General features: G+C 39.8%; 4 protein-coding genes across 6 annotated transcripts in view; 2 read left to right on the forward strand and 2 right to left on the reverse strand.

Annotated features, from left to right (window-relative positions):
- Positions 1–11,615, forward strand: part of cdh17 (cadherin 17, LI cadherin (liver-intestine)) — a 30,231-nt gene extending 18,616 nt beyond the window's left edge. The window contains exon 20 of the mRNA XM_037784369.1: positions 11,596–11,615. The gene's annotated coding sequence lies outside the window, so the exon portion shown is untranslated. The remainder of the gene's footprint in view (positions 1–11,595) is intronic.
- pdp1 (pyruvate dehyrogenase phosphatase catalytic subunit 1) lies at positions 594–9,563 on the reverse strand. The gene is made up of 9 exons (XM_037784379.1): positions 9,437–9,563; positions 6,282–6,546; positions 6,027–6,194; positions 5,432–5,643; positions 5,034–5,115; positions 4,085–4,179; positions 3,819–3,987; positions 3,517–3,735; positions 594–2,639 (listed from the first exon to the last, which is right to left on the reverse strand). Exons 2-9 carry the CDS (start codon positions 6,531–6,533, stop codon positions 2,259–2,261), a joined length of 1,578 nt encoding a protein of 525 aa, XP_037640307.1. The 5' UTR covers positions 6,534–6,546; positions 9,437–9,563; the 3' UTR covers positions 594–2,258.
- On the reverse strand, positions 11,063–20,095 carry tmem67 (transmembrane protein 67). Of its 2 annotated transcripts, XM_037784360.1 has the most exons (29): positions 19,846–20,095; positions 17,825–17,913; positions 17,602–17,692; positions 17,342–17,441; positions 16,663–16,726; positions 16,480–16,551; positions 16,325–16,387; positions 15,836–15,990; positions 15,579–15,687; positions 15,368–15,454; positions 15,080–15,145; positions 14,837–14,990; positions 14,651–14,768; positions 14,438–14,543; positions 14,216–14,272; positions 13,960–14,058; positions 13,763–13,861; positions 13,563–13,571; positions 13,363–13,449; positions 13,167–13,266; positions 12,935–13,080; positions 12,715–12,855; positions 12,487–12,567; positions 12,279–12,395; positions 12,079–12,195; positions 11,882–11,989; positions 11,664–11,766; positions 11,410–11,552; positions 11,063–11,327 (listed from the first exon to the last, which is right to left on the reverse strand). In XM_037784360.1, the coding sequence occupies exons 1-29, from the start codon at positions 20,051–20,053 to the stop codon at positions 11,247–11,249; spliced, it is 2,970 nt and encodes a 989-aa protein (XP_037640288.1). In that variant the 5' UTR covers positions 20,054–20,095; the 3' UTR covers positions 11,063–11,246. The 2 variants fall into 2 exon arrangements, with proteins under 2 accessions (XP_037640288.1, XP_037640289.1); XM_037784361.1 differs by lacking the exon at positions 13,563–13,571.
- A 1,240-nt stretch (positions 20,096–21,335) lies between these two features.
- Positions 21,336–25,818, forward strand: rbm12ba (RNA binding motif protein 12Ba). 2 transcript variants are annotated; one of them, XM_037784378.1, is made up of 2 exons: positions 21,336–21,474; positions 23,695–25,818. In XM_037784378.1, exon 2 carries the CDS (start codon positions 23,721–23,723, stop codon positions 25,527–25,529), a length of 1,809 nt encoding a protein of 602 aa, XP_037640306.1. In that variant the 5' UTR covers positions 21,336–21,474; positions 23,695–23,720; the 3' UTR covers positions 25,530–25,818. The 2 variants fall into 2 exon arrangements, with proteins under 2 accessions (XP_037640306.1, XP_037640305.1); XM_037784377.1 differs by lacking the exon at positions 21,336–21,474 and adding an exon at positions 23,269–23,523.
- The last annotated feature ends 23 nt before the right edge of the window (positions 25,819–25,841 follow it).

Below are 25,841 nucleotides of genomic sequence, written 5' to 3' on the forward strand. Positions count from 1 at the left end.
TGGCGAAAGCAACACAACAAACTTCTATGATGAAAAATCTGAGTAATTTTTAATTTTATTTAGTGAAGCAAGACAAAACAGAAACAAACTAAAATTTTGTATTTTTAAAGAGTAGAAAGAAAAGGGCGGGAAAGAGAGAGAGGGGGGGTGGGAGAAGTATTTTTCGTGGCAGGAGTGGCTTATAATATCTCATGGTCCGACAATGTTGTTTTAATATTTTGTCTTTATATATTGGTCTTTATTTGTATTTGCATTTGTATTTTTTTGTTTCCTGAGACAGGTTACCCCCCTTAAGCTGCCCCAGACCCTGGAGAGGGGGCTGGCTGTCTGAAGTGTCTACTGTCGAAGATTTTTTTTTTAATTTTAATTTTAATTTGGGAAAAAAGTAGTCCTCTGCAGTGCATCTGATGTAGATTTCTCTTGTGAGATTATTAAAGTATGTTTTTAAGTAATAAGTTTACTGAAGCCTGACATCCTCTCATGTGTTGCTGACCTTCCCCAGATGCTGAACCAAAAGCGCCAGCACTCTGCTGCTACTGCAGACCCTCCCTAGAAGAGGGATTGCCTCCGTGGCATACAATAACAGTACCATGTGGTGTGTATTCAGTGTTTTATTAAACCATTCAATATACAAAACCCACATTAAGTTATAATTTATACATACAACTGTAGATAAAGATGTGTAACATACTGCAAAGCTGTATAAATAATCTTTAATATTCAAACAGCTTCTTTCAAATTGACATTCCGCTCATTCATTTGGGCTTAAATACACTTGAACACACAGCTACGACCCCGTCATTAGTGTTTAACTGAAGAGTATTAGGAGAGTGCTTCTGCTTCCACCGTTACTGTCATGAGTGATAAAAACCCAAACTGTAACAACCTGTTACCCAAACTGCTAATGACCTGTCAGAAAAAATAACATAAGGCAAGATGAACTTTTAACAAGCGTCCCTGTTAACCCCACAAAGCTTGGAAAAGAACCACAATGTGTCTGCTTAGAGGTTCACGAACAGACATAGTACTTCAATCTACCGCTGTCACTCTAACCAAAGTGGTGCTGTATTATATAAATGGAGATATAATATAATTTCACTTAATTATCACTGCTACAGTCTACCTGTAGTGGTGCACATTTCATTGGTGCAGTCTGTAAATATTGATAACATTTTGAAATGAAAACAATCCCTTGCTCAGCGGTTCCCAACCTTTTTGGCTTATGAACCCTTTAAAATTAAAAAAAAAAAAGTCAATTTGACTATTCAAATTGTTTCATTTGTGGGATTTTAAAGGAATCCAGTATTTATTTAAATAGATAAATTGTGTGCAACAGAATCATTTTCTCTCTTTTCCCTATAATCATCTTGTGACCCCTGAAATTTATCTTGGGACTCATTAGGAGGTGCCGCACAGGATGGTAACCACTACACTATCAGTGTTAGCTGTCAACTTTAGTTTTAGAGTCCTACATTGTTCAACCAATATGGATGTAAACACTTTAAAGCTCAAAGTCAGCACTTAAACCTGACAGTCACTGTTTTACTTGAAATCCAGTGCGCTGGAGTAACAAACATCATCATCCAAATACTCACAGACTGAAGTGTAAATGCAGAACAACATGTATATGTTTGGACAGTACTAAGATTATCTCACACAATGACATACACAAAGGACTAAAAACAAACAGTCCTGTCGTAACAGATGCAGGAGCAGCCTAGAAAGTGAGAAAGATTGCAAATAACAAAACCAGACGGCAGAGAAAGAGAGTGTCGGTGTTATAATGGCACAGCCCAGTTAGAGTCCATATCAGAGAAGCAGGTCCGCATCAACCACGGCCTCTTTACTTGTAAAGTCCCAACCTTCAACCTCTTTGGAATCTCTATAATTTCAACCCCTCTGAATCCTTCAGCAGACGAGGAAGGAGGTTGAATCTTTTGGCAAAAATCAGTTTGTAACAGCGTCTTATCAGCCACGCAGAGAAGTGTGTATGAAACAGTTGCCAGAAGGTACTGGAAGCATAAATAGCATGTTATATTAGAGAACGATCCAATGAAGATCTTTGGACTTCACGAGGAACTGGATCTTCTCTAGCACTGCTAACAAACGAACCATTTTTTTTTTTACATAAATAGAGTTAAAACAATTCTTTCCGACTGCTGGACAGAAGTTTTCTTAATATGGCCTGTTTGTCCACAAAGTGTGCTCATGTCTAGAAGTGTGTGAACTCCTCAGTAAAACACCAGTGAAGGTTTGGCTCAGGACTGCCCCTCCTGTGTCTGTGCTCCAATCACATGAGGGTTCAACTGAGTGATGATAATGGTGATGTCATCGCGGTACATGCGAGCCAGCTCCTCGGGCAGCGACAGCATTTTGGACAGCCTCTCGTGGTCGACCGTGCCGAATTCGTTGTTTCCCACCGCGTGACGCATCAGGTGGGTCGCCGAGTTCTGATCCTCGAAAGCCGAAGACACGCGAGCCTTTCTCTCTTCGAGCAGCCCCTGCATCTGTCCCAGGGTGACCTTGTAGCCGCCGACTTTGAGGGGCGCACGCTGGTGCACCCCGGTTAAATACTCCCCGACAATACGGACCACTTCCTGTCTGTGGAGGGTCTCCCAAAGGCCATCAGAGCCGATCACCTGCGGGACAGACAGAGGAGAGTTGGAATCAGAAAACACACGATTGTGATAAGTAAAGTTACTCCCATAAGTTGTCGTGCCTACAGTGAGATCAGTAAATGAGCTTCATTACATAACACTTCATGTCCAATTTGAGAAACACTGCCACAGGAAACACATTTTGAAAAATTATTTTTTCACAAACACAACCTTTGTCTGCAGAGGTCATAGAGTTCTCATTTCAAACAAACCGGAGAAATCAAAAAGTCAGCCATACAAAATGCAAACCTAGCCTAGAAGGTAATTCCTCTAAAGAAAGACTGTTTTTTTGTAATTTTGTATTAAAAAGACACAGTAAACTCCCTTATTTTAATACCAAAAAGATTCTAGGAAACTATCTTTGATGAGCATAACGGTGCAAACACCAGCAATGAAGAGCACATTTATCAGCCAAGAATTTCATTATGTAATTTGGGGACATATCAGAATAAATTAGCTGTGCTGATAAAATCTGCCCGCGACGGTTGTCATTTCTGGTTTCCCATCTAAAAATGAGAATCCAGATCCATAATGTGTCTACTATCATTCTAGCATTTTGTAGACGGTAGAAATCTCCTCGCCTGGTTACAGATCTCTGTGTTGCCGGACGCATCTCCATTAACTCAGCGATTCACATAAGTCTGGTGATGGCGGTTCATACCCCTTGGGGAAACAGTCGTTCACTCAGAGAAAACTTAAATAAGATCCACGCAGCTGTACAAGTTGTCGAAAGTTGACTTTCATAAATTGCAACTGATTGACTGAGTCTGATTATCAGAGTAGAAATCTCCTTTTGGACATGATGTTATGCATCGCTGTGATCTGTAAACAAATACGGAGAGGATTTGTGTTGTCTCACCACGAAGCGATCCTGTGGCCGCAGTTTGTGGTATGTGATCTCAGGCTCGGCGGTCAGGTAGGGGGGTGTGTGGTAGTTTGGAGGGATGAACTTGGTGTGCTCGTTTTCATGGAGCTGATCAGGTCCAGACTCCAACACACACTTCTGCAGCTCAATACTCCACTTGAACTTCACATCCCCAAACGCACGGAACGGCATGAGGAGGCCGAGCAACCGGTCCTGATGAAGAAGACGGCAGAAAGAGGGGATTTTAATAAATGCTGCAACAACAACCGCATTGAGCAGATTAGTAGGTGTATTACCTGACGTATAACCGTCTTCCTCTCCGATGGAGGGTGTTCACCTCGTATCCGAGCCACCTCATCATCATTCTGGGCGCTGTGGTCATTAGAGAGAGTGTGACAGCTGAATGAACCGTCCTCCTCCTGCACCCCCAACACCGCCCGAGCGTCTCCAGAATTGGCTATATACCTTTAGAAAGGAGAAGAAGCAAGTAGTTCAAATTTGCTATGTAACACATTGACAGGTTTGTCTATTGATTGTGTGTTCATGTATTTATCCTCCTTACAGGTCTGATCCATCGATGTGAGCCACACAGGCCGTTGCTCCAGAAAAGGCCACCCTCAGGACCCAGTAGTGCAGGAAAGCATTCGGATCTCCAACCTGCATGGCAGAGTAACGCTATGAGTCTCCAGACAGGATGTGGAACATGGTTTGAATTACATACAGAGGGAAAGACACCTGAGCGCATTGATCCATTAAAGTTTAAATTTAGATGCTCACATTTTTTTTGCACTGCTGCCACGGGGCAAAGGTGACATTCAATATGTATCTTAATGTGTGAGACGACACTCAGAACAAATTTAATGACCTGCAATTTGACTCAGAAATGAATAGCGGTGACTGGGAGTTGGCAACAGCATTGACATTGGCAACATATGTTTAACATTTGTGTCTGATTAGTAGTAGTAGTAGTAGTGGTTTAACAAAGTAGGCTTACAGCACATGTAGACAAACTGCATGCCATGAAATCTTGTGCAACGTGTGATACATAATGTCACAGTGCACGGCCTTGGGCTAAAAACGCTGTTCGTCAAGTGTCACATAAAACCTTGAGAGTTAAATTTTACATGAACTAGTGTTAAAAGTAGGTCCAAATGTAAAAAATGGTAAATAGAAATTCAGCCTCAAAAGTTTTGACAAATTGAGTCAAAGATACTCAAACTTTGACTTGGGAGTTGAGTTTGATGAGTTGACTACTCAAGTTTCAAGTTTGAGTAGTCATCCCATCAAACTCAACTCCCAAGTCAAAGTCTAAGTATCTTTACTCATCCATTGTTAGGCCCAGTGTTACCCAAGGGCCTATTTCACTATGGACATTTGCTGGCCTGTTATGAGATTTACTTTGATTCCCAGATGATTTACTTGTTTACGGCTCTTAGGGGGAACATCTGAGTTCCTCAGAAACACAAGATGCTTTTAAAATCATTTCATGTTAAGACAGTAACAGTTGCTACCTGAGCCTCCAGGGACATGTCATTGTCAAGCCTCTTAAAGGCATTCATCAACGCCTCGCGGGTGTCTGGAACTTCGCCTGGGCTGAAAACAGAGAGAGAGCAATATATGTGAAACAGAAACGAAGCCAGAGGTTGAAAACAGATACCGACAACAGCACTATTGGCAAAACAACAGACGGGCCAGTGTTGGTGTGGGCGTGTTGCTACGAGGTACAGAAGAAGATTAAATAAGAAACCAAGAAGTCCAGTTTGAAATGTTAGGAAAAGCCAAGAAACCTGACAGCAAATGAAACCCTTTTGAAACAGGATTGTACAACTCAAAAGTTTCTCCTGCAGTGTCCTGTTTTTTTTTGTCTAGACTTTGTCATGTATCCTCTGCTGTGCTTCCCAGTCCTCACCTGGTGAGATCTATTAACTCCTGCCAGTAGGTTCGGAGGCTGTTGAAGTAGAGAATCTGAGCCTCCCTGCTGAAGTAGTCGTTGGGGTGTTTGTGCCACTGCAGGATGGGACTGAGGGCCCGGCCGGCCTCCACCGCTGCCTCGAGCTCACACAGTGTGTTGTGGGGCAGCAGAGACACAGCTATGTAGTAAAACAACCTCTCACTCAGCGCCTGGCAGACAGTAGGAGAGTTGGAAAAATAGCATCAAGGCAATATATATATATATATATTGAATATATAGAAATGACAAAGGAAAATACAAATAAAGTAATCTTGTTGTAAATGGATTTAAAATGAGTGAGTTCTAACATACATTAAAAAAAAATATGGAAAATTAAGAGAATAGTAAATATATCTGTTCCTTCAAACAGACAGTTTATTAATTTACAAACTTAATATTTTGGTGCTTCAGGCTCTTCTAAGCATGCACGTTTGAAAATGTATTGTTTGCAGACTGTTTCAACATATTTAACCCAACAAAACAGTTAAGAACAATAACAAGAACAGTACATGTGACACTAGATTATCATGATAAGTAGCAGGGTCAGCTTTACCTGTGCACAGGCACAGCCAGCATGGCCATCAAACACACCCAGCAGCATTCCTCGCGTCTGCAGGCATGTGGCTGCACTTCGACGGTCTTCTATAGGAGCGTTTGCCGGCAGCTGGTTACTCTCAAAACCCATCACTGCTGACACATTCTTCCCATCAAACTCTGGCACCTGGAACATATAAAAATGATAGGATGAAAACTTAAATGTAGAGAAAGCCAGACGTGTTTTTCTGTTTGCATGAATGAGCCCACACACCTTGAAGCTGTACTCGTTGGCTTTCAGAATAGAGTTGACCTGCGGGGGCGAGAGGACGTAGCTGCGGAGCATGGACGTTGTTTGGTAACTTCTTGAGTGCTGGTGGCTCTGCCACGTATGAGAGGGCCGTCTTGACACGGGTCGGTGAGTGATGGGTCCTAACTGGGCCTGGTGTTGTTGGCACGGTAACAGACTGGAGGCCAAGACCTTGGCACGGGGCAACCCCCTGAGCAGCTGGGATGTCACAGGCATGGCTGAAGGTGCACTGCAGGCACATACACAAACAGCAGACAAAGATATTGAAGAGGCATACTGTACATAGAGAGCTCAGAGAGCAACAGCTGGATGTGCTTTTAAAAAGCTCTCATCAACAGAGAACAGAGTGGTCTCTATGCACCATTTAGCTAACCTTGTGAAAACAGAGAGACATTATGTGGTAAGGTTGAGACAGGTTGACAGCAGCAGGGGCTTACATTAGTCCCTCCAAAACACCAAATGCAGCTGAGGATTTGGTGTCTAAATAACCTAATACCATCAACCCACCACACTTTTGAATATTCAAATATGGACATCTGAATATTTTTTACAGTCCAATCTTTTGTATTTGCTCTGTTTGCCACCGTTAACATATTATGCCCACGAGCAATTCACATTAAATCAGATCACTGGTTTAAACAGGTTGTTGATTAACTCCCTGTTGTGCTGGAGGACTCTGCAGGAACCTCAACTTCCATCCCTTTTCTCTGCTCCCTGGATGGTTAGTGAGCCTAATAACATCAGACAAAACTTAATGCTATTCCCATGTGGTGAAATACAGCCATCTAACTGGAAAATTAAGAGTAAGGCAAAAAAGACACATGGAATACAATTTGTGTAAATATCAGAGGCAGAAATGGAAAAAGTATTTGAACAATTTTGAAAGGTAAAACTTATTTTCGTGCGTTAGGCAGGTCAAATTTATGCCTCTGTTTCTGCTGCACCTTGCAGCTATTTACAGAAGAGTAAACAGACCAACAACATATATAATACATACACTCAGTTACAAGGTTATTAGGTACACCTAGCTAAAGGATTGCAGTCTGCAATAGACCCTTACCTCCATGAAGGTTCAACTTTAGTTGAAACTGTTTTAGAGAGGTTCAACATTATGATCATTGTGGGGCTGCATTAGCTTTAGCTATGTGTGCCTCATAAACTGACAAATGAGTCTATTTCAAAAAGGAAAAATGATTTATCTTTTCATCTTGCATGCACAACCTGCTCAGCGTGCATTCAGTGTGGGAATATTATGTGGGTATATTATTGTAACCTTGTTAGGTGTTGACATGCCATAGCCTCACACAGAGATGTTATAGAGCATTCTGCAAAAACACAGTGACAGCAGCTGACTTTTAATGTTGAAGTTTCAGCACAGCTCACGTTTTTGTCCTTGAGTAACACAGAAATTAACATTAGGAGTAGCCCCACTACAGCATGTACTGGCTTCTAGGCTTGAGTTACAACTCTGCTCTCTTCTCCAACTATAGATCAGCAGGGCTAAAAATAGCTTTGGCAAGAATCTCAGCCCTGACATTTGGATCTTGAGAAATGCTCTGTCTGGTCATCATGACCTACTGAACTGGATCCGGGCTAAGTAACGTTATCTCCATATAACCTCCATATAAACTCCATATGACATAAATATTCATCAGATATGTGTGTTTATATATAAATATATGTTCTTGCCTACTTCTTTACCATCATCGTCAAGCAACTTCTTTAAATCTAATTCTCAAATTCATTCACATAATACTAGACAGGTTAATCATCTTCACCTGCCTTTTTACAAAACAAAACATGGCCAGTACTCAATCAGATATCGTGGTGTGCAAATATGGACACACCAAAATACATGTTATCAAGAGCTCGTAATCCTTAGAGCATTTTAAAAGGAAATTATCATCACATTTAATTCATGATGTCTAATTATCTTTTGATATGTTTAGATATACTTTCTTTTCTTCTGTAGGTTTTTGTATGTATTTCAATGTTTTTATTGGATTGTTTTTTCCACTGTTTGGTTAGGGGTTTTTCTGCACATTTTGTGTACTTCTTGTTGTTGTTTAACTTTTGTTGTATTTTTTAAATTATGTTAGTTTAGATCTTTATTACTTTTGTTGTTATTGTTTATTTTTTCTCCTGGGGTTGGGAGGAGGTCCTTTGTATAAGCCTGTGGCTTCTTGACCTCTCCTGACACATTTCTTGTTTTTTTTTCATTGACTGGATTTTGTGCATTTTTATATATGTGCAAATAAATAAATAAATAAATGTTATTTAATATCTTGTAATAAATAATCTGTGAGCACAATTAATCTGAATATTACGAGTTAATTTTATGTCTTGTTGTTGTTTAACTTTTGTTGTATTTTTAAAATTATGTTAGTTTAGATCTTTCTTCCTTTTTTTGTTATTGTCTTTTTTTCTCCTGGGGCTAGGGGTCCTTTGTATAAGCCTGTGGCTTCTTGACCTCTCCTGACACATTTCTTGTTTTTTTCATTGACTGGATTTTGTGCAGTTTCATATATGTGCAAATAAAAATAAAAAAACCTGTTCTTATTGCATAATGTAAGTATATCTGCAGCTCATCAGAGCCCCTTTAAGTCAGTCTGGTTCTGGAGAGAGGTAAAGCAGCAGCACTGATGAGGACTCCTCAGATGACTCAAACGTTTGCATGTTGGAAGCAGCCAAAATATCCTCCCAGACTCACATCATGCATGAGTCAGACAGACCACAGAGAGGCCCATCCCAGCTCTGAGCTCTGCAGGAAAGTTGGCATCACTAGCCTCCCCTAGCTAGTAGCAAAGCAAGTCTGCAAAACAGTAACCTCAGAGCAGATAGCTGCACTTGCAACACAGAAAAAATCAGTCTCAGAGCTGTTGTTAAGCCACCAAACTGTGCCACGTTAATGCCATAAACAGAGGATCTGATGTGCGTCAGTCAATCAGGAGAGCAGCCAGTTTCCTGCTAATGTTAGCTACTGTTGTCTGGGTAACACCCACCAAATACTACCTTCTAACTGGAGACTGTCAACTCACATTAAACACGGTGGGATCAGCTACAAGCCTTCTAGACGCAACTGTAGAGAAGTGTGAGTGCAGAGCAACATGCAGACTGACCTTAACCGCTGGATGTGAAGAAGTTATTGAAGTTCATGACTTAACACCGACACCGACCCCTCCGAGTCTCTCTGCAGCGCCGCACTGCTAAACGACCGCTGATTGGCTGGGATCTGACAGACGTCATGACGTCACGTCAATCCCTCACGGACGTAAAGAGCCTTTTAATAAATGTTTCTTTTTTTTATGTTTGTTTGTGTTTTATGTTAATATACACATTAACATAAATACATATAATAATAAATGTTTTTTTTTTTTGTTTGTGTTTTATGTTAATATACACATTAACATAAATACATATAATAATAAATGTTTTTTTTTTGTTTGTTTGTTTTATGTTAATATACACATTAACATAAATACATATAATAATAAATGTTTTTTGTTTGTTTGTTTGTGTTTTATGTTAATATACACATTAACATAAATACATATAATAATAAATGTTTTTTTTTTTGTTTGTTTGTGTTTTATGTTAATATACACATTAACATAAATACATATAATAATAAATGTTTTTTTGTTTTATGTAATATATCTTATACTGTATATACTGTATGTGTTCTTAATGTATATGTTCTTAATATGCCTTGTACAAAGTATTTCTTATATATGTACATTCATACTTCCTGATATGTATATGTTCTTAATATGCCCTTGAACAAAGTATTTCCTTTTATAATTGTAATATAACATTATTTTAATGGAGCTTCCCAGCAAAAATCATTTGACACGATTGTACCTGTATAATCGGCGTGACAATAAACATCTTGAATATTGAATCTTGTCATTTAATCTCATTGTATGGTCTTCAAATGTATTTGTATTGTATTACTTATATCTGTAACAAAATAAAGAAACAGTGAACTGAAAAAAGAGCCTTTTAAAATCAGAGTTGAGCTTCAGCTGTTATTATACCACAAACAGATATTTGAAGAGATAAGGGTTAATATTAATGTGACAATAATACTGCGAAAACCTCTCTCTGCAATACTGCACTTACTTACAACTCTGCACCTAATTTATTAATATTAATATCTTATTATTCATTTTTTTATCTGAAAGGACAAGATGGCTTTGAAAACAGCTAAAAAACTGTAATCAAGTCACATTTCTAAATAATGACTAATCTGTGCAAACAAACCATGCACAGGAATATGATATCTTTCTGTAAACTATATAGATTAAAAGGTGTACATTCTTGCAGAAATAACAAATAGCTATGAAGGCAAGGCAAAGGAGAGAAAATCTGTGGTTTTAACCTTTTGGCACTTTCCAGATGTAAAAACGGAGAAAGACTTTGGTTTCCTTATTATGTTCCCACTGAAAAGTCAAAGCCTTTCTTTCTGTTTCAATGTGACTCCACTCAAACTCTCCTTTATCAAAGTATATGTAATTTTATATCACAACATCGATATATATCCTGGTATAAGAAATGAAAATGAGTAATTGTTAATGCATTAAAAAAAAGGTTGACAGGTAAGTATGTTGCCTGGCTAATCCATAAAACATACAAATTTTGCAAATTTACATGACGATTTTTCTTATCATTATATGAATTCCATTATTATCATAATACATCTGGAGAAGCAATTGTGTTTTATTAAAATGACCTCAAAACAAGTCTTAATATCAAAACATTTTAATCAATAAAAACATCAAAATCTTTACAAAAAGTATATTTACATCATGAAACAGCAGTGAAAATACTGTGTACAAAAAAAGAGCTGCACAAGCTGTGAGCAGTAAACATCTTTGAGAGGAATGCCACTAAACAACACTGACGCTACCGATCACGTAGCAGGGAATTTTATATCAGAAACCGCTCGTCCACCAGAGTCTTGCTGACGAGGTTCTTCCTTCCGAGAGTGTTGCGGATCAAGCGAAATATCTGTAATGAGTGAGGCGGTGTTCAGTGCATGTTCTTTTTAGCACAGTGAGGGCAACATAATTTATACACCCCAAATACTGACCATTTGCTGTACGCATGTGAGCACGGCTGCAAGTACAAAGCTCTGAGATCCAAGGTCGACGACACAGAAGAACAAAGTGTCAAAGATCAGCAGCGTGGCCTCGTTTCCATAAAACAGCACATCGCTGAAGGAGTGGGCCTCATCTGCAGTGAGACGAGTAAACAGACATTATACTGTATCCACATTACACACATACTGTATATGTATATAAACAAACAGAAATGTACAGTCTGTCTGGGCCAAGAGGTCATTACCATTGTAAAATATGCTTTTTTCATTGGGTTCAAGGAACTCCATCCCTATGACCCTCTCAAACATCAGCTTGTCCTTCACCATGTAGTCCATGTCAGGGTGAGCCTGAGGGAAATAGGACAAAACATGCTCGTCTATACAAAATATTTCAGGTCAACAAAAACAACTCTGCTGGGTTCAATATGCTTGTGTGAGTTTATATATGTGCGTTTGTACTAACATGGTCTATAACGGATCCAAGGAAGTGGTTCATGGTCTGGTAGCCCCTGGCCATCTGCTCAAACTGGTTAACCGAGCCTGAGTCTATCAGCCGCGATGGCCCGCGCCTCTGGAGCACAGGAGACAAGCAACCATTTCAATTTAAAATGGGCAGCCAATTTTCTCTTTGGTTATAGCTCAATTAGACAAAGCGCACACCCTGCCAATCTGCTCCCGTATCCTGTTATACTGTGACCGCAGGTGGTTGGTGAGAGACACCTGAAAGGTCTGGATCTCTGAGTTGGGAAGTAGACCTCTCTGACCACACAGGGACTCCTTGAGACAGAAAAAGAGGATAATGTGAAGTCAACAATATGCCACAACTACTAACACAACATGCAGTCTGTCGGTGTACATACAGATTCTCTGTTCAGGTTGTTGTTCATTTCCTCCATGTTTGTGTCTGCATGCCCATGTACTGAACGCCCGTGAATGTAGTAGCCAAAACAATTGTGGGATAACAGAAGCACTGAAATCTATATAGAAACATAAACAAAAGCACTTAGGTCAAATATTCCAGACAGATACATTGTTTAAATATAGGATAATATACACATTGCTACTTACATTACTGATGGAGCAGAGATCTACAAACTGACGGATTTTGTTCTCCACAAAGTGCTCATAAAACACAGTGAAGAAAATCACCTGTAGGGACAAGTGATTATCTTTTAAAAGGAGCTCTCCATGCTCGTACTGTATTTCCCTCATTTTTTAAAGAAAGACAGGAGGTGAAAGATCAAAGGGAAGGGAGGGAGGGAGGGAGGAGATAACAACGAGTGGTGGCAGTTTTACCTGCAGAAGTCCGATGCAGAGCCACAGCGTGGCTGCCAGACCGTAGCGCAGCATCAGGCTGTATGAGGGGGTGTACGCCTGTGGGGAGCGCTGTAAAGTTGACCAGGGGTCCCTCAGGGCCAGGTTAGAGAAACCCAGCACCTGAACAATACAGAGTAACAGGTCAGCAATGAGGAAAAGAGACATAACTATAGTGTGTTTGTGTTGGTGTAAGATGTACTTCAAGAAAGAAGAGCACAGCCATGATCTGAAAAGTCGGGCTGATCTTGCGGATGGTCTGGATCTCGTTCCACTCATTGGCCACAAAGTAGGTTCTCCAGATGCTGACCGGAGAGGGGTCACGTTTCGGCTCACCAGCAGCTGAAACTGCAGCGTTTACGGAATAAATAATTATTAATAATTACTTCTTATGAAGACTGCAAAATATAAGCTGAGGGTAACTATATTTGTACCTTGCACAGGCCTGCTGGCTTTGCTTCGTGGCCTCTCCCAGTCAATAAAGAACACATCGACTGACACCTGAAGGACCAGCTTGTGGAGAAACTGGATAGCCTGGATACAAATACACAAAACAACACTTTTTTAATATTCCTAATAGGAGCACACCATCTAGCTTTCAAAAACAATACTGCTCATTTTTTGTCTGACCTTGAGAGCGAAGGCACAACCGATGTACGTCACAAACTGCTCTTCCTGAGCAGGTAGTGGTAACAGCACTGATACAAACTGTTGGGCCTAATCAGACACACAAATTAATCACAGGAAGCAGCCAGTAATGGCCACACCTACATCTATGTGTTGAAAAAAAGTATTCAAGCAAAGAAAGGTAAAGGAGGAAAATGACTTGCCTTTAACGTCTTAAGAGTGTAAAGAGGAAAAAAACAGAAGTTCATGCAAAGATGAGAAACACTATTTGTGTTTGGAAAAGAAATAAAGGGCTCAAAGGACAAAGATAGAAGAAAATAGACACTGGTAGAAACATTAAAGACCACTCAAGTATGAAAATCCTCAATCCTATAAAAGAAAGTCCCAAGGGAATTAGACTAACCTTGTAAAAGATGAGCCAGTAAAGTCCAGTTCCCACGGTGACGGCAAAGAAAACATTGGCCAGATCTCCGGCATAAAACAACAAAAACCTCAGCATACTCTGAGGCAGGAGGAGGGAGAGACTAACATTAATCCCAAGCTTCACACCAACGTATGGATTGACTTGGCTTTAATTAAGACACGTTAAAGATGCAGTACCCCCACGTCGACGTTCGAAGAGTTGACCCTCCTCTTCCAGCTGACTGTCTTCAGCAGAGAGTAGAGGATGGCCAAACCACCCATCACACCCAGAGCGGTCTGCACACAGAAAAATATCAGAGACACAGGTGATACTGCATCCATGTGTGTTGTGACATACACACTGAATAGCACCACCGTCATACACAAGAACTTTTTCTTTATCTGTCATTTTAGACCATTTAACAATAAGTGTTTCATTCATTCTTCTACTCACATCGGTCTTAATGCGAGCCTCCTTCTGGTCCATCTCATACTCCACAGCAAACGTTGTCTAGAAACAGATAAATTAGTTATTTTTTTAACCAACGGAAAGCTTGTTTTTGAGGTAAATGAAGAGACTCATTTAGCCATTTTTCTCTTTAACATAAAGCCAACTAAAAAAAACAGTCTTAGTGTAAGATCATTTTTGAGATTGTGTGAGTGTATGCCTACTCACAGTAACAGTTTGAGTCTTGATGTCCGTGATGGGAACGTCTCTGTAGGTCACAGTCATTAGAGGGGGATATATCTGTCCTTCCTGCGTTCGTGGAACCACCTGGAACCTACCAAACACACACGTTTGATCATGAACATCACCACTTCTCAAGGCAGTACAAGCTTTCACTTTCTTTTTTTTATTTTCATGGTGGTGCGCTCATTGGGAGCTCACCTTATTTTGACACTGCTGGCTACACGGATGACTTTGGGCCGGGGAGAACTCTTCTCTCTTCCACTCAGCGTGTCGATGACAAACATACGTCGAGACAAGTACCAGTCCTTCATGCTCTCTGTACAAAGACAAAGTATTAAAGCAATGCATACACACACAAATACACTCTAAAAAATAAAATCCCACCTCGGTTGATGAACCGTCCGTTGTATTGCTGGTTATAGACCAGTGTAGGCAGGGGGAGAAGCTTTCTGTCCTCTCCTCCCCCGAGATCCATAAACACATCATAGAACAGCGGCTCGGGATGGGTGTCCAACAGCTCTTCTACCGAGAGATCACACTACACACACACACACACGCTTATACAACTGGGCATTACAAAAGAGTTTGTGCACCGTTTCTGAGCTAAATGAAAGAAGAAACACTCACACTTTCTTGGTAAGCGGTTCCAAAACTGAAGGCTGCTGCCTGTTTGGTGGTGGTTTCTGGACAAAGCTAAAAGAGCAGAAGAGAAGAAGAGAGGTTACCAGTCTCCTATATTTTATACTTTGTTTAAACCAGAGGAAAAATAACTTAATATAGTCAATAGTAACAACTCTGTGAAAGGATGATGGGCAACAATGAGTGAGATTTGGCCACAAACCAAGCAGTTCTATACATGCTTTTGTGTATTCAGACTAAACATCCCATTTGATCATCAGTCACTTGACATCTTACCTGGAGATTACGTCCTCCTACTGCTTCCCATCTGAGGAACTCTCCACTGACATTATAAACAGCAGCAAGCAGTTTAATGTCAGTGTTCTGTCACACAAAAACAATATGTCAAAATAAAAGAACATTTTTGGTAACATTTCAGGTTCATTGCTCAATTTGTAGAAACTTGAAACGATGATTTATTGGAGGATGATTAAAGTTTATCACTTACCTTGTTTCTTCCTCTGAAACTGAAACTAATGGGAACAGGATCGGTCTGAAGCACTCGACTGGCCAGTCCTGGTTCGTCCCCGTAGTAAAGCCATGGCAGATTAACTCTCCTGGAGACAGACAGAGTAACCAAAGAGCTTACTGTCCACTCTGGGTGCAACACAATTACAGTGTAGGGGAATAAAACATAGCTAGTTTCAGTCATAATCTGCAAAGATAGCACAATATATACATATATGCCATGATAGTGTGGATTACCAGTAGGAAATGTCTTGAGTTGAGCTCAGAGCTGCCCTGGATCTGAAGATGGTGTTAAAGAGGCCGCAGGCATCGGTGGAGACGCCGCGGAAGGAGTGCATATTCATCACACACATGTTCCCGAGAGCCTGGCACGCCGTCAGGTTGGAGAAGACCTGTAACCACACAACTAGTTTATGCACAGCAGCTAAAACACACACAAAATCACCTCCTCATAATACTAAACTGTCAGTATGAGCTTAAATCTGCACAGCACATTACATTTGTTTTAAAAGCCAACACTTTTTGCATACTTACATCACATGTGCCTATTTATTAGATGCATTTTGGCATCAGTTACAGCTATCACAATAACAACTATGACAATAAAACTACAACACAACATCCTAAAATCTCAAATATCCTCTTGTGTCACAACAACCACGGAACTGACTTCCAAAGATCAAGAAAAATAATATTTTTCAAAGATAAAGTCAGAGATGTAATTACAAAGCAGGCTGCATACGAGGAGTACAGGTTTCGGATGAACCAGGCCGACTGGACGCTGAACTTCTGCAAGGAGAACAGAGCAGAAAACACAAATCAGAATACATCAAAATAAACACAAGCGAAGGGAGCAAGTGAGAGAGGAAAAGGAGACTCACCAGCTGATCATAGTTGACACTGGGATTCACATTGGTGGGGGGGCTGTCTTCAGGGAAACACAATCCTCCAGCCTGGAAAACCACATACCAACCATCAGTGATACATGTAGTCTATGAGTCTGTACCTGAATGGTGTGTGTGTGTGATGTGTCTGGAGGGGGGTAGAGGGTCAGCACAACTCACCAGGACATTAGGAGAGTTACACATACAGGAGGTGGCAATGAAGGAAGCCTGACATCTCTCACACCTGAAAGACAATATTGGAGACTGTTCCATACTGTACAAAGAATCAAGTCATCCTTTCTTCACACTCTGACATCACCACACTAGTGGTGCTTAGAGAGAATACCTCATTTGTCAGAACAAACAAAATGGGAAAATATGTCGTGGAAGAAATAAAATCTGTCATTGCAACGATGAGGGTCATGAATTAGTACTTATGAGAGACACAGAGGCATGATAATAAGTGTCTAGTGTGAGACCCTTCCTGCCTGGTAAATGCCTTTCAAACTCTACATGCATGTCTCTGCTCTTAAATTAGACTATTAGACTGTATTGCTACTGAACTTACTTTAATGTATAAATATTAAATATTTTACAGGACAGTAAATTGATTTGCACTGTCTATATTTTGATTAGCTTCATCCATAATATCCTGATGACTTCATCTTATGTTAAGAGTATGAAATACGAATATTCCAGTTAAATAGGTGGAAGAGTGCAACTGTGTCAGTTTACTGTTCAAGACTATATAATTTCTAAAAAGGTATAACCTCAGATGCCTTGATCAACTTCTCGAGTGTGAATATGTATGAAACAGCTGGATGTATCAGTGTTTCCGTTGTATGGTATTGATAGGTACCTGTCTCCGCTGCGGTTTGGAACAGACAAACCAGGGGAGTTTCCATTACACGTTTCACATCTGGCCTCATCCAAAAGGTTTCCATTGACATCTCTCTCCACTGAAAAAAAAACCCCAGCCCATATTCAGCCATTTATACATAAAATACAATATGCTATTGCTTCATTGTGTTAAATTTGCAACAAGCACATCCAACATTAAAGACTGTTTGTTGGTGCATTCTTGCAATTCATAAACTAGTCGTGTCATTGCTGACTCACCCAGGATATCGCCTTCTAGGCACTGGCACTTCCCCTCATCACTGTTATTGCGCGGACAGCGAATACACCCAAACCCATCTTTAGTTACTGCCTGTAATGAGAGACAACTTGTTAAGAAAGCATTATCACAAATGAAAAGTTAATAGGGACTGTGAGATGCATTATCTACAGTATAATGTGAGATGAACAGCAAATAAAGACATTCCAGGTGAATCCCACGTACGGGTTTGTCAGTGGGACATTGCAGACAAGTGATGGACGCCTTGTCAATGGTGAGAGTTTGGTGACCAGTTTTGCAAATGCAGCTCAGTCCTGCAAAAAGAGGGAAACCAGTGAAAAGTCAGTGGGAACATTACACACATTAATACATTAATAGTAATAAAAACGGAGTCTGTCACTCCCACAAGGCTTAGAGGGTGAAGTCACTGTCACCACCTGGCAACGCTGGTCATGATGGTCAACAACTCCTCTTATTACACTATAATCAAATTACGTTTATTGCAATTTTACCATACACCTCTGTGCAAGGAAGAATAATAGAGCGTTTCTCTGGGATCAAGGTGCAACATTAATAACACTATATACAAGAACACAAACATTTATACAGCACAAAACAGTCCCTGAGCTTGCTGAACCTGAGATGTGTGTAGTGCAAGATAAAATAGTAAAAAATATTTAAAAAATATTAAAATAATGAAGTTCTGATAACTAGTTGCTATAATTCTTTGTAAGAGTAGATGACACTAAGTAATCCAAGGTCAAGTACCAGAGTTAACTGAAAATCTCCAGAGACTCCTGCCTGCCTGTAGAAAACTTCCCTTTTTACTGCTCTACTTCCCTTTTCTCTAGTCTTAACTATTTGCATCAGATAGAAATGTACTTTGATTCCACTGGGTAACAGATGAGTGAAGGAGAAGTATAAGTGACGTGAAGCGGAATCTTTTCTTCAAAACGTATTCAATTTGGGAGCAGCGTTACTGATTCTGATCTGAATTTGATGTCACTCCTGCTGGACCCTTACACGTCAGTTTGTTGAGTAGGTCAGAAAATCTTTCTTGCTCTCTCAAAGTCATTACTTTATAATCGTTGTAGTGTACATTTTACTTTGTGATAAGTAATTACTGATTTGTTGATTGAGAAAGGAAAACAGGTCTCTACTATTGTTAACTATAGTGCTCTTCTCAGAGATGCAACACATATAGAGTGAGCTTAGCCACATGCAGATTCATTGACCTAATAAGTAATAATCATTAGTTCAAATGTCTTAAAGGTCCTATGTTGTAAAAAGTGAGATTTTCATGTCTTTTATATTATAAATCATGCTATAGAAATACTGTTAAACTATCAAAACGCTCAATATACCGAGAAATGCACACAGCCTGTATTCAGAAAGTGTTTGTTTGAAACAAGCCATATTCCAAATATGGGAAAATATGATTCACATTATATATAATATTATTAAAATTACAATACTGAATTCAGCCACATTGCCCAGACCTTCTGTTGTCTATGGTTGCAGTTATTGACTTAACTCGTTATGGATCCAAACACAACACTGTGCAGTCTGTTTTTGTGACATTTCTCATCAACAGTCATGTTGATGAGAAAGGAGGATGGTCTGCAGGACGGATAATAATGCACTATACTCATTTTTAACAGTTTCTTCTGCACTATATTCACTCGTATATCACAGCTGTTACCCTGCACTTTATTCAGTTTTAACAGTTTTCTTCATCTCCTTGTATTTTTATATCTGGTATATTATTTTGCACTACTAACTTTTTTACTGCCTTTTTACTAACATGTTTTGCACTATGGAACTGTGATGCTGGAAACTTGAATGTCCCTCGGGATCAATAAAGTTACTATCTATCTATCTATCTATCTATCTATCTATGTAGCTTCTGAAACAAGGCCTCTGGAAAGGAGATGACGCGTCATATCTCCGGAGGGTACTGCACATGCGCAGTAGATCTGACCGCCGCTTGAGTTACACTGCGCATGCCTATTACCCCGCACCCAAGACCCGTTTCCCATCCTCCTTCTATAATCCTTGTTCTGAACTAGCCATTAGCACCTAGCCAGCTGCTACCCAGCTCATTGTGGTTTCTTTTGCGTTGTGCGTGGCTGACCACCGCACAGTCAAAGCGAATCTGTTTTAGACTAATTACACTTGTTGTTGGTATAACCTCGTCAGTAGATGCGTTCTTGTGACGGGTGTGATGATGATAATAGGTAACAGACCTGTTGAGCTCCGTTGCTGATTAGAACCGCACCTCCTACAAGAAACACTCGAGATATCGAAGAACTCCTCCGCACTACAGTCTGAAGGAGCCTTAAACGGGATGACAAACTGCTGACAGTGAAGTAGATCTGCGTATATTAACAGTAATAATGTAATAAGAGGCACTTTGTATCTGTTGACGACAGATGGTAGCGTCCCCGTCGCCATGGTAAACAACGGTCTGCCTTTTTTACCCACAATGCTGTTCTTCCAGCGTAGTGACGTTGCGACCAAATTCATGCGTGCATGCGTCACAGAAAAAAACAAAAACATTGTTGGTTCTGTAAATATGCAAATTGATAAAAGCTAAGAAAATGAGTTAGAGATATTTGTGAGTTTCTATTTAATTAGAAATAATCATATTTATGTAGAAAAGGCTTTTATCAGAGTAACTCATCGTTTAAAAGGCTGCTCACACTGTTTTACTTTACACTATACATCCTATATATCACTTTATAGACTGCACATATGTACATATTACATTTATTTATTTCCACACTACATGTATTTATTGTACATACTACATGTATTTATTGACGGACTGTATACACTATGTTCACCCATTCACTCTGTATCTTTTATATCTCTATTTATTGTTTTTATAATTTTTGTATACCTTTACCTCTCCTGTGTTTCACTCTGTTTGCTGATGTTGCTGCTTTGACACCAGAATTTCCCTCCGGGGATTAATAAAGGTTCATCTTATCTTATCTTTAAACTGCCTTTTCATGACAAAATGGAAACTCATTTCTGTGGTATGTTAGGAATGAAAACAATAAATATAAGATAATATAAGATATTGCTTAATTAGTCCCACAGTGGGGAAATTTGCAGTGTACAGCAGCAAAGGGGATAGTGCAAAAAACAAGATGCATCAGCTAACTCAGTAAAAAGAGCTAAAGAAAGTGTAACAAAATATGAACCATTTTAATAGAAGGAAGTATAAAAATAGGAGCAGTATATACAGTATTGACAGTAAACAGACTATTAACACAGTTGCACAAGTGGAAAATGATATTGCAGAGTGAGAACGAAATCAAATTCCACCTGAAAATATTGCACAGTATGAATTACACCTTAGTAGTAATAATGATAATGATATTGCACATTCATTATACAGTATAGGGCAGTTATTGTCAGTTTTTGGTGTGTAAGTGTAAGTGGTCTACTGGTATCAGTGCTGGTTGTGGAGTCTGACAGCTGCAGGAAGGAAGGACCTGAGATAGAGCTCCTTCACACACTTTATGATATAATCACAGTAAATCAAACTTATGAGCACTAAGGCCAAATTGCTATCTTTATAAGTCAAAATTCATCATAATTCTGACTTTGTCAAATTTTGAGAGCTTGATTTGGAGAAAGGGAAGAGAGGAAAGGAAAGGAACATGATCAAACTTGGCTGACTGTAGAAAGATTTGTAAGCCTAATGAAACACTGCGTATTTTCTTCTGTGTTGACTTAGATTTCTGCAGAATGGATGCGTCATCAGGTACTTGTGGCAGGAAATGAGCCTTGCAGCTGTATCTTATTCACTTCCTTTTGATAGAGTGCTGATATATTTGTGTTGTCTTCAAGGGAGAGTGAACCATGTAAGTAATGAGAACAATTAAGTACGATTTTAAAATGTAAACATTCAAATTAAATTATCTTAAAGGAATATATCAGAATTTATTAGAAGCCTTACAAAGTTAGTTGGATTTTTTTCTAACAATGTGTGTTGAAAATTTGACTATATAGGCTAGTGCTTTTCTGGCTGAGGATTAAGGTCAGTAGTTGCCTGAAGAATTGTAGCTTTTTATGGTAAAGGATTTTGGTCCCTGATTTCTTTTTTTGCAGAAAATTATTTTTTGCTAGGTCTGAAGGTTACATCATTTTTGGACTGAAGACTGAATTTTGTAGAGGGAAAATGCCTTAAAATATGGAACTGGAAAGATATGTGTGATAGGGTGTAATGTAATAGCACAGTGGACAAAAAAAAACCCAAACAGTTCAGTAAAATGTATGAAAATAGAGATATCATTGTTGTCACAAACAGGAGACAGTATATTCTGTGTGTAGGCCATTAATGCAGTGCTGATTACTATAGGGATCATCATTAAATGGCCATTAACGCAGTGCTGATTACTGTAGGGATCATTATTAAATGTTGTATAACTTCTATTTCAGCAAGAAACATGAGTTACTTTATAGAGATGTAGGCTATTGTCCTGACAGTAGGATTAGGGTCAGTAGTTGGTTGAAGAATTATGGCTTATTGTGAAAGATTTTGGTCCCTGTCTTTTGTCAGATGGAAGGTTTTTGTTTTGTTTTTTTTGCTCGGTCTGAAGGTTACATATTTGTTTGGATTAAAGACTGAATTTTTGTGGAAGGGAAAATGCTTACAAAACTGGAACTGGAAAGATATGTGTGATATGTTTTAACCAAATATCACGGTGGACAAAAAAAAACCCAGTTCAGTGCACATATTGTAATCAACCAGAAACTGTCGAACATGAACTGATACACTGCAGGAATTACAGTATCTAGAGGAATCACCTTTTACAGTCACTAAGGAAGGCAAAACATCAGGACTTTTCATTGTCAGGTCTATTGGGGGGAATACAGCAGGTAACATATACTGTGAAATTATTCAGTTTTTTCGAGAAACTGATTTAAGATTCAAGATTCAAGATTCAAGCCCTTTGTCATTGTGTAGTACAACAAAATTAGATTGTGACAATCCCATAGGTGCTAATAAAAAGATAATACAATTAAAAAAAAGAGATAGTGCAATATAAATATAAAACAAATATATAAAAGATAATACAATATAAAATATAAAAATACAATATGTATATTGATGAGATGACAGTTTTTGCCAGATTACAGTTTTGCCAGATGATTGCACAAAGTGTCCGTCAGATAATTATATAGTTATTCCACAGCATCATATAATTATTGCACAGAGTGATCAGCATATGTTATTGCACATATCCGTAACAGTAGATTTACAGTATTTACATTGCACAAAAGTGACACAAAAGTGACCAACGTGTTACACTGCAGGAATTACAGTATCCAGAGGAATCACCTTTTACAGTCACTAAGGAAGGCAAAACATCAGGACTTTTCATTGTCAGGTCTATTGGGGGGAATACAGCAGATAACAGATACTGTGAAATTATTCAGTTTTTAAGAGAAACTAATTTAGTTAAACGAATCTAGAGTTTTCCTCATTATTATTATTCTTATTATTTTTAAGTTTTTATTTGTATTTATTTATTTATTTTTTGTTTCTGCACAATCTCTTGTTCCACCCTCCAGGTCAGTAGGGGGCGGTAATGCGCCTCAAACACAGTTCAGAGCCAATAAAGCGAGCTAACAGAGCTATAACCTACCCTGCCTGTGATTGGTTGGATTGGTTGAGTATAAGCATGAGGAGAGAGATTGGTTGGGGTTATCAGGATGAACCAATAAGAGGCAGGGAAGGCTGGGTGAGTCTTAATATCTCGTAAAGGAGAAAGAAGAGGAAAGTCTCCACAAAGAGCGGGAGGCGGGAGATGAGCTCATGTTTCAGCATGAGGTCACTAACTGGCTAACTTAACACAACACAACTCGCAAAACACAAAGATTGACAATTACCCATTGTACCAGCCGTGGTGAGTAGTTTTGTACGTTTCACCAAGACAGAAAACTTGTTTTTCTACATTCCCTGGTTCTCATTTTCCTCTCTGTGTGCAGCACGTGGTTTGTTTTCTTGCTGCATGTCTCGTGCTAATACCTCAACATACAACTTGCTAATGTTGTTTTTCACCATCTTATTTTTCCAGAAACCGCCTGGACTGGTGTGGAAAAAATGACCATAATACTTAGACTGCAAGGCCTGGATGTGAAGGCAGGTACTGAAGACATCCGGAGCTTCTTTGAAGGCATTCACATTCCTGATGGAGGAGTGTACATAGTGGGGGGAAGCCTCAGAGAGGCTTTTATTGCATTCAACAGTGAAAGAGAGGCTCAGCTTGCCATGCGGCTCACTGGGAATCCCCTCAAAGGGTCAAATGTGACTCTACACATAAGCAGCATGGAAGAGCTGGAGCAAAAACTCAAGTCACTGTTAAAGAGGAGAAGAACAGAAGAGAAGGAGAAGGAGAAACCCTCCCCCACGCTGAAGAGACCACACTTATCTCCACAGGAACTTGTGCCACATTCAAATGCATTCCCTAATAAGAGGAAGAAACCCTCCCCCACGACGCAGAAGAGATCTCAGTCATCTCCCGATGCAAATGTGCCACCATTGACTTCATACCCTAATGTGCATAATCCCAATAGTGAGAAGCTGACACAGCCTCTTAGTCCTGATGTTGCAAATCTGCAACCTTTAAATGCAAGCTCGCTTGATGCAAATACTGCCTTTCTTCTTGGGGTTTGTACTGTTCTTCAAGGTCTCCAGTCGTCCCTGCAAAGTGAAAACAATGAGGCCATGCAGAGAGTGCCTGAAGCTGACCGCACAGTGGCGTTTGATGAGGTGAGGACACCAAAGCAAACTGCGGTATCGAGGCCAGGTTACGTCAGGCTCTTCGGTCTGCCAGCCACCACCACAAAACAGGACATCTGCCGTTTTCTAAAAGGGTTGACGGTACAGGAAGCCATAGTGAATGTTGAGTTAGGACGTAAAAACATCTGCCTTGTGAAGTTTGCAAGCGCGCAGGATGCATGTGATGCTCTTCGCTTCAACAAACAGTACCTGGGCCCCATCAGTGTGGAGGTACGTGCAGCAACTGAGAAGATGTGGACCAGCGTGCTGCAAGAATGTGAAACCATTTTTGATGACGGGGAGAGAGTGAAACACAAGCGAGATCCTCGTCTGAGAACTGAAAACCACAAAGAAAAAAAACCTTATGCGCTGCAGGACAAAAGGCAATCTCTCAACCGGCTGCCATCTATATTACCAAAAAAGCCGAGACCTGACGGTGACTCAATATCTACCTCATCACCAACTATGGAGTACATCGTCATGGCCAGTAACATACCCAAAAATATGACCAAGACTGACATAAAAGAATTGTTTGGATGTCCAAATATCCCGCACACAAATGTACTGCATCTGCTCAACAAGGAAGGCAGCAGAACAGACACAGCTTTTCTTATTTTCAACCGCACTGAGGATTATGACTATGCAATCAATCTCACTGGCTGCCATGTGGGCTCTGATGCCATTGAGGTCTCATCAATCACTAAGAAGATGATGTGGGACATGATGGCCCAAACGCGTCACAGGAGTCTTGAGCATTGTCCGAAGACGGATGCAAAGAAGAGACCAAATAAAAAGTGGAAATCAGATCCAGTTGAGCCACCAGAAGAAGCACTGAGCACGAACCCGGGCCCAGCAGCTAGGACATGCATGTTTGTCAGTAACATGCCCGCAGATGTGCAGGAAGGTCACATAAAAAGACTTTTCTGCAAATACAAAGTGAGGCAGGATGACATCATCTTACTGCGTGACACCGATGGTAAAGGTATCGGTGAGGCCGTGGTTCAGTTTGAATCACAAAAGCTCGCTGCACTGGCAGAAACACTCCACGGTCTGGACTTCCTGGGGACACAAGTGATTCTCACTCGCATAAATGTGAAGCAGATGGAGGACATCTTGGCAAGACATGTTTGAGGAAGTTGGACATCAATGTTTCAACGCAGACACGGTGGCCAAAGACTGATTCTGATTTTTTTTCCGCATCCTCCAACTGGAATTCTGCTTGGCTGCATCAACCTACGGACGTTTTTTTTGTTACGAATTGTTTTGTACTCATTAAATGTTTTCATCATGCTCAATAATCACTGAGCATTTCTTCACATTCCCTCTGTGAACATTTCATACATTAAAAAAATATATTTTATACCGTTATCAACTGTCCAGTGATGTGCTTGTATATGGATTTATATCTGAAACGTTGGAACAGGATCTACTTTGAAACTGCTG

Source organism: Sebastes umbrosus, chromosome 11 (genome assembly GCF_015220745.1).
Source record: "Sebastes umbrosus isolate fSebUmb1 chromosome 11, fSebUmb1.pri, whole genome shotgun sequence".
Lineage (NCBI taxonomy): Eukaryota > Metazoa > Chordata > Actinopteri > Perciformes > Sebastidae > Sebastes > Sebastes umbrosus.

Coding starts and splice junctions, on each gene's coding strand:
- pdp1 (XM_037784379.1), bottom strand. CDS start 6,533: ATGCCTGTGACATCCCAGCTGCTCAGGGGGTTGCCCCGTGCCAAGGTC. Junction 6,195..6,281: donor CCAACGAGTACAGCTTCAAG/GTGTGTGGGCTC, acceptor TATATGTTCCAG/GTGCCAGAGTTTGATGGGAA. Junction 4,180..5,033: donor ACATGTCCCTGGAGGCTCAG/GTAGCAACTGTT, acceptor TCTGCCATGCAG/GTTGGAGATCCGAATGCTTT.
- rbm12ba (XM_037784378.1), top strand. CDS start 23,721: ATGACCATAATACTTAGACTGCAAGGCCTGGATGTGAAGGCAGGTACT.
- tmem67 (XM_037784360.1), bottom strand. CDS start 20,053: ATGGCGACGGGGACGCTACCATCTGTCGTCAACAGATACAAAGTGCCT. Junction 16,552..16,662: donor GTAACTCTCCTAATGTCCTG/GTGAGTTGTGCT, acceptor GTGGTTTTCCAG/GCTGGAGGATTGTGTTTCCC. Junction 12,396..12,486: donor ATCTCTGCTCCATCAGTAAT/GTAAGTAGCAAT, acceptor GTTTCTATATAG/ATTTCAGTGCTTCTGTTATC.